Source organism: Leucoraja erinacea, chromosome 2, assembly GCF_028641065.1.
Source record: "Leucoraja erinacea ecotype New England chromosome 2, Leri_hhj_1, whole genome shotgun sequence".
Taxonomy (NCBI): Eukaryota; Metazoa; Chordata; class Chondrichthyes; order Rajiformes; family Rajidae; genus Leucoraja; species Leucoraja erinaceus.
In genome coordinates, this window is record NC_073378.1 from 100,127,018 (window position 1) to 100,135,287 (window position 8,270).

Genomic DNA, 8,270 nt, shown 5'->3' on the forward strand with positions numbered 1-8,270 from the left:
ACTGTTCCAGGCTCAGGGATCCCACCGGAGGCCAACCTCGAAGGTGTGTCAGAACTACACTCACATCCCACATGTGGGTGTATCTAGGTGTAGGGGGTTTGGTGTTAAAGATCCCCTTAAGGAGTTTGATGACCAGAGGGTGGGATCCCACACTATGCTGTCCTATCGGCATGAGGTATGCGGACAGTGCGCTCCGAGCTGTATTGATGGCACTGTAGCTCATCTTGAGGTCATGGTGCAGGTGGGCCAGGAACTCCAGCACATCCGAGATCGAAGCCGTCTTGTAGGATGTCCCTGCTTCCAGACAGTACTGTTCCCATTTCCTGATGTAGGTCAGGTACTGTTTTTTGGTGGAAACTCGCAGGGATGCTGACATAGTGGTGATTGTTCTCTCTGATAACCCCAATCCCCGGTAAGGTCTGTTCAAAATCTGGAAACCAGGAGGTTCAATTTTTGGTGGCATGGATGGCTAATGCCAGTTACCGGGTGAGTCAATAATTGGGGGTGGTTATGAAGGACCATAGGTGTCTCTACCACCATGTCGTGGAACATTGGGAACCATGGTTGGGTAGGCCAGTCGGGCACGACCAGAATGCCAGAGGCTGAGTCTGCCTGAATTTTCTGGAGTACCCGACTGATGAGGCAGAAGGGAGGGAAAGCATAGAAAAAGAAATTTCCCCAATCCAGCGTGAAGGCATCTACTGCTGCTGCCTCTGGGTCTGGTTCCCAAGCCACATACATGGGTAGTTGGTGATTTAACCTAGACGCAAACAAATCTATATCTGGCGTACCATATTGCTTGACAATTTTAGCAAATAATTTTGGGTCCAACATCCATTCGATGTTGTCGTTGAATTTTCGTGACCTGGTGTCCGCCACTAAATTTAGCTTGCCTGGTAAATAGGCAGCTGATAGCCAAATATGTCTCTCGACACACCATTGCCAGATTATAGCAGTTAATTTGTCGCATGATACTGATTTTATGCCACCCATGTGCTGGATATAAGATACCGCCGTAGTGTTGTCGATCATAATCCTAACATGCACGTGCCGCATATCAGATGCATATGCTTTTAGCCCATAAAAGGCGGCGAGCATTTCCAAGAAGTTAATGCCCAGTGATTGTAGTAGCGATGCCTCTGAGTTAGTCCATCTGCCACCTGTGCTGTCTATGGAGTTAGTAGCTCCCCAGCCTAAAGCACTGGCATCCGTTGCAATGGTTATGTTAGGATTGGTTACGGCGATAGGACTGTGACTGTGCCAAATATTATCAACCCACCACTGAAGTTCTGATTTGGCTTCAGCGGGTAATTCCATTTTGCGATCATAATGCCCCCTATTAAGGCGTAATGCATGAGTCCTTGCTCTTTGTAGATTTTGATAATGCAAGGGCCCATGTTGGGCAGCCGGGAATGCTGCTACTATAGAGCCAATAACTCTGGCTACATGCCGTATCCTAGGTTGCGGTGTAGCAATTAAATGGTTACAAGCTTCGATGAGTGAAACTTTTTTGTCTCTGGGCAGAGTGACAGTCATGTGAATAGTGTCAATAGTGAAGCCTAGGTAATCCATGTTAGTAGTAGGCTCCAATATTGATTTATCTGGGTGAAGGATGAATCCCAAAGTTTCAAGGAGTTGTTTAGTGGCTAACACTCCTGCGACAGCTTGTTCCCGTGTTCTTCCTAATATGAGAACATCGTCCAGATAGGCCACGACTAAATGTTTTAGTTCTCTCAATTTCTTCATGGCCACTTTAAGAATTTTCGTAAATAGTCTGGGAGCTGTCGTTAACCCATTGGGCAAGGCTCGGTACTGCCATAGCTGGCCCATCCAGATAAATTTCAGATATTTATAATAATCTTTATGAATGGGTACCAAATAGTAAGCATCTTTGATATCTATGCTTGCCATGTAGTATCCCTTGGAGATCAGTTGTCTGGCAGTGACAAATGTCTCCATTTTGAAATGTTGATACTCAACAGACTGATTAAGTGACGTCAGATCAATAATAATGCGACGTCCACCATCTTTTTTGGTTTTGAGAAAAATATTTGATACAAATTCTTGCGGCTCGTGTGTGGTCATTTCTATGATGCCTTTAGCCACGAGCCGATCAAGTTCAGCTTGTCCTTCTACCTTCTCAACTGCTGAGGGAAGGAACACCCTTTGGGGCATGTGCTGAACTGGCGGTTCTACGCCTGGTTTGAACTCAATTTTGTATCCACTAATACTGTTGAGTATAAACTTATTGTTAGTAAGGGAGCACCAAACATGCTTGAAGAACCTCAAACGTCCTCCTGTTAATACTACACCCTTTGTCTGTGTATGTTGACAGGAACCAGACCCACCTACCTCCATGTTTACTTGTGGGGTCGTTTTCGGTGGGTCTGGCCCAAGGTTGTCCGTGTTGGTGCTGCGGTGGGGCGGCGCATCTTCCCACGGCTCCGCCCTGGGCCCCGCTCTAAAAAAGAGCTCTGGGGGTAGTGGGAGGCGGTCACCAGGCTTTCACCAGCTCGGTACCTGCTGGTGGCTGCCGAGGCGTGCGGCCAACTGGGTGTCTTCACCCTGCTCGGTCCTGGCCCTGCCCTCATGAGGCCTACTGGTTTGGCCGCCTCTTCCAACTCCTTCAGCCTTTTGGCCAGATCTGCACCAAATAGCAGCGCCTCTCGTTCGGGCGCTGGAGCTTTGCAGAGGCCGGCATATGTTGGGTTGAGGGCAGGCCTGATGTTGTCCCGCCGTAGGCTATTTAGCTCATAGGTGGTGCTGCACATCAGTGCGAGGGCATCCTGCCGGGGTATGGTCAGGTCTTCATTCCCAACGGACCGAGCAAAGGCGGTGACGGCTGCTGAGTGGAGCTTCAGGACTCGCTGCATCTTGACTTCCTGAGCCCTGATTTGCTGCCCCAGCTGGTTCCAGATCTGCCCATTGACCGTCTTGACCCTCAGCGCCTCGCAATTCTCTGGCGCTGTGTAATTGTCAAGGGCCTGCTGGACGGCCTTGTCCTGCAGCGGGTTGTTGGACAGCCTGTTTATGCTGGCCGCCATTCTGGGTGGTAATACCATCCCAGTCGTTGGGGGCGCTGCGTATCGGCCCACTACACCCAGTAGCTCTTCTTCTGGCACGCCCGGCATGCTGACGGTATCCTCCGCCTGCCCTTGGGATAGGCCAGCCCAGTCCTGGCCTCCCTTACTGCCCTCGAACATAGAGGGTACAGAAGGGTATGGAGAGGAGGAGGCCAAAGCCCGTCCTCCTGGGAGATGCCGCATCTCCTCGTTAATCATTCGCTCTAGGAGCTGCCTCATGCAGCTGATCCGAGCGTCTCCCCTTTTCGGTGGGGGAGAGTGTTCCCGTTCCTCCGATTCATCGGAGGACACCGGCCGGTCGGTCTTATGAGTCGCCTTCCTCCCTGTGCGGGGCGTTGAAATCTGCAGCACTGGGGGCGGCTCGGTGTCGGGTGAGCGGGAGCGTTGAAAAGGCTCCTCCGCTGCGAGAGGCTGCCGCCCAGCTATGGACCCGTCCTCGGGTGGAGTTGGGCAGGCAGTCCTCCTGGCTGGTCGCTTTCGAGAGGCCATAATTCTCCCTGGAGCGACTCTGTAATACAAAAAAGGCACTTACCTGAGGTCTTGTCTTTATGCTGCAGCTGGAGAGCCTGGCTCCAGCTGCTGCCGCTGTTGCACTGCTGACGTAATGCCGCACCTGCGCGCTGGGTGGGTTCTTCACGTAGTCACTCACGTGACTCCGAAGTAAAATCAAACAGTTATCACATTACAATGTTGTCAACCTCATATACAATACACTCAAGCGTCCCACAGCGAACAGTGTTCACGGAAGGCATCCAGAGTCCCCGTGGACACCTCGTGCTCCCTCTCCAGGGACAAGCGAGCAATGGGTGAGATTCTTGGGTGTTTGAGCCTACTGGGCTTGAAAGCGCCGAAGAATCCATGCACGTCATGGTTGGCAATGTGGTATTGCCACATATGTGATCTTTCCACATAATATCGGCTCTTTAATTTACAGCTTTTCCATTCAACCTTGGTCTTCAAGTTGTAAAGTCATTTTTTTCAAATTTTCTCTTCAGTCAAGTTTCCAATAATACGTTGTGTATGCATTAATTGGATCCTAGATCCCCAAGTCATTCTCATCAAAATAAGTTCTGCTGTCTTTGGTTAAGAGTCTATCAGTTTCCTCACGAGAGCCATCAAAACTGTCCAGATGTTGTAGACGCTCAGCAGCTTGTATACCTTTGATGGGCCCGTGGCATTCAACACTAAATTGCCTTATCTAAATATACTGATGAAGGCAAGCATTTCAGATGCTTCACCCTCTGAATGCCCAGTGAAACTATCTACCTCTCTTCCTGGGTTTCTTCATAGTCTTTCTTAAAAAAATGGTGTTGACTACTCTCCAAACTTCCAGATCATGCTGTTTAAGAAGGAACTGCAGATGCTGGAGAATCGAAGGTACACAAAAAAGCTGGAGAAACTCAGCGGGTGCAGCAGCATCTATGGAGCGAAGGAAATAGGCCTTTTTCCTTCGCTCCATAGATGCTGCTGCACCCGCTGAGTTTCTCCAGCTTTTTTGTGTACCTTCCAGATCATGCTTGTGGCTATCAATGATACAAATATTTCAGCCAATCGCCCCACATTTTCTTCCATTGATTTCCATTGGAGAATGTGTCACTCTTTTATTGAGTACATTCAGAGACTAAGTTTCCCATAACTTCTAGATAATTGCATAGTCTGGGTGAAAATAGCTCTTATATTTGAATGTCTGACACTTTAGTTTGGATCTAAGGGGCTACAGGAGGATCTGATAGTCTCTCTATAGGGCACTGACCAATTATTTTTAAGGCTGGAGCAAAGTGATCCCCAACAATACATATAGTATCTAGAATTGGCGTGCATGTGTTGATCTGGCATGTGCTGAAATCTCATTAGAATGAGCTGGGGAGTCACGGCGTGCTCATTTATTCTACAGGGAGAGTCACTGAGATGCCAAGCTAGTTCATACTTGATGCCAAAACCCACCCATATGCACAATGGAGAGAAACTTAACAGCTTGCTACATTTCCTTATTAGACATTACCCGATCCCATAGATCTGCCTCTACATTGTTCCTTCATGTGGCCTTTGTGCGATGAAGTTATCCATGAGCTCCTGTGTGGAATCACATATCCAATTGGCTGGAGAAGGGTCCCAACTCAAAACATCACCTATTTATTTGCTCCAGAGATGCTGCCTTACCCATTGTGTTATCTCCCACTTTGTGTTCTGTGCAAGATTCAGCATCTGCTGATCCTTGTGTATCCAATTGCCCCATCCTGCTTGAAACCCCTCTCCGTATTTCTATTAGGTCCCAAGACTCAGCTGTGATGTAAAATTTAAGAACTTAAGAAATATGAAGGCACTGTCGGTCATGTTTCCTCTCAAGCCTGCTCAGCTATTCAACAGGATTGTGGCCTCATCTCTGCTTTCTTGTCTACTCCCCATAGTCCCCCGTAGCCCTTGGCCACCCAATAGTCCAAAAGTCTATCTATCTCAGACTTACATATACTTTGTAATTCAAGAACTGCACAGGTCCCGAGGTAGAGCCTTCCACCATTTCTGAGAGAAAACAAGTCCTCACCTCGGTCTTAAATTGATGTCTTAATATAACTTTATAGCTGCATTGTGAAAGAACTTATGAATTCCATGCAGATCAGCAGCCAACCAACCCAGAATCTAACCTATTAATAAAGTATAAATTTGAGCAGGTCAGGACTATCATTGCTTATTTTGACTTCACAGCTGCTGATGTATTTTTGAATGGCAGTGATAATGAGTATTATAAGTACCTAGGCAGAAAATCAGCTGTGAGTGGGACTTAAATTTCAATTCCCTTCATATTCCATGATCCCACCTTGTAGAATATAACTGCAACCTAAACTTGCCGTGATTTTTACACCCATGGATAATGCTGCAAACCTATCAATCCATTCTTCACAATTTAAGACTCTAATACACAAGTTCAAATGTGTATCTGTTCTGAACAGGAAAGGAAATAAAGGATATTTTAAAACATATAATAGTCTCTTTTATAGTCAGCTGTAAACTGTGGTATTAAGTTAAAAATAAAACAATCAGACTGTGGCAGTCTCCCTGGGATGTAATACTGCTAAGAAGGAAATCCAACCCATTAACATTTCACAGATGTAAAATTTCCACCAGCTGGATTTGAATAACAAGTTATAGATTTACCTCCGTCCTGCAGTTTCATGTGTCATATTTTCTTCCAGAGGCAGAGCTGAGGTCACGTTTCATGCACTGAACTCGTGTTGTGCTGTGGTTTGAGAATTAAGACAGATATCAGCTGTCTTATTGAGTTACTAATTGCCATCAACGTGACCCAAAAGGATAATATTTTGACTACATGTTAACATTTGGTCCGTAGACACATTATCAACAGTTGGATTAACACACTGCATTTATGCTCTGTAATATTCTGTAGCACTTTACAGCCTCTCCTAAAAACAAATATTCAGTGCAGGTCTTTTTTTTTAACATGGACCATTAAAATTCAAAACCCATTGCAATAAGCAAAGACAGTCAAATACTTAGAGATGAAAACATTTACAATGTACAAAAGGTAATTTCACCCACAAATATCATGACTAAAATTTAATGTCATGAATAATTTATATAGTCTCTGTTGAAACAATTTTATTGAAGGCTATTAAGAGGTTATACATTCAATCAGTTACAGGGCATTTGGTAGCTGTCCAGAATGGTTTATCAGGCCCATTACTGCCAGGAAACATTTGAATCTACGGAACAAAGATTAATTATAAGAATCTCTCAGATAGGTTTTTAGACTGAGCAAAATTGATATTGGATTTTAAAATAACGGAGAACAAACACCGCAAACTAGTTACACCACACGGACAAAATACCACAACACATTGAATAAGGTTTAGTCTCATCAAAATTAAAATAAAGCCAATTTTTTTAATTGATTGATGCGGTCAAAACTGTCATGTTCTCAATTCTCACTCCTCCCTGGTCATGCTGAGAAGACAGTGCTGGTCTTTCTCCATGAATCACTGCAGCTCTGGTGGCATGCATGATGGGAGGGGAATTCAAAATATTGATGTAGGGATAATGAAGACATGACAAGATAATCCAAGCCTGAGAGATGTGTTACTCTCAGGGCAGCTTGGACATGTTGATAGGTTTGATGCTGTTACTGGCACTGGACAAGGGAATGGATGTGTTTGTCAAAGCTTTCAGAGTTCCTCAACTGCATCATGTGTTTATTATTACCTACATTTTATGGTTTAGGAAAATACATTAACTGGCCCAACCAGCATTTATACTCCACTTGAGTATATATCCATGGTGCAGTGGCCATGTACAAAGCAGATACAACGCTCAGAAAATAGAACAATGAAACCATCTTCTCTTTTACTAATGGAGTCAAGCTGCTCCAATGTTTTTCCACAGAGAACGTTGTCTTGATGTGCTCAGTTTTCTATCACAATCACAATAATACTTTATTAGCCAAGTATGTTTTGCAACATACGAGGAATTTCATTTCACAAGTCAATCATACAAATAAAAAGCAATTGAACACACAAAATACATTTTAACATAAAAATTCACCACTGTGGCTCTTCCAAATTCCTCACTGTGGAGGAAGATGACAAATAGTTCAAATCTCTTCGCTTCTATGCTCTCCCACGGTCGGGGGCTTCGGGCCCTCCGTTGACGTGACGATCTTGACTCCCATAGCCGATTGTCAGGCCCTCCGTGTTGGGGCGATCAGCTCCTTCATCGAGGGGATGTCAGCTCCTCCACACCGGACGATCGAACCCCACGTTGGGGCTGGTCGAGCCTCTGCGTCGTTGGAGCTTCCTGACTTGGCCTCTCCCGAGACTGCGAGCTGTTGATGGTAAGTCCGCAGGCCACAGTTGGAGTGATCCCAGGCAACGGATCAGCTCCGATGTTAAGTCCACGCCCCGCGGTGGGGACTCAGTCAGTCAGAGCAGGCCTCCAGCTCCATCAATGGTAGGCTGCTGAGCGACCAGAGATGCAACCCGGAAAACAATCGCATCTCCGGCAAGGTAAGAAACTGAACAAAAAAGTTTCTCTCTCCCCCACATAAAACAAACCGGAAACATTGACACAAACTTTTAACACACGCTAAAAAGAGTTTTAAAAGACGAAAAAACAGACAGACTGTTGACAGACAAATCAGATTCCAGATTTAACATCAGCCGATACTGAGGAGGCAGT

The 8,270-nt window shown here is 45.8% G+C and overlaps 1 protein-coding gene across 1 annotated transcript; it reads right to left on the bottom strand.

The window, feature by feature from the left end:
• Window positions 1-839: 839 nt before the first annotated feature.
• On the bottom strand, window positions 840-7,384 carry LOC129713094 (uncharacterized). The gene is made up of 2 exons (XM_055661962.1): window positions 4,587-7,384; window positions 840-4,409 (listed from the first exon to the last, which is right to left on the bottom strand). The coding sequence occupies exon 2, from the start codon at window positions 3,570-3,572 to the stop codon at window positions 2,361-2,363; it is 1,212 nt and encodes a 403-aa protein (XP_055517937.1). The 5' UTR covers window positions 3,573-4,409; window positions 4,587-7,384; the 3' UTR covers window positions 840-2,360.
• Between the last annotated feature and the right edge of the window lie 886 nt (window positions 7,385-8,270).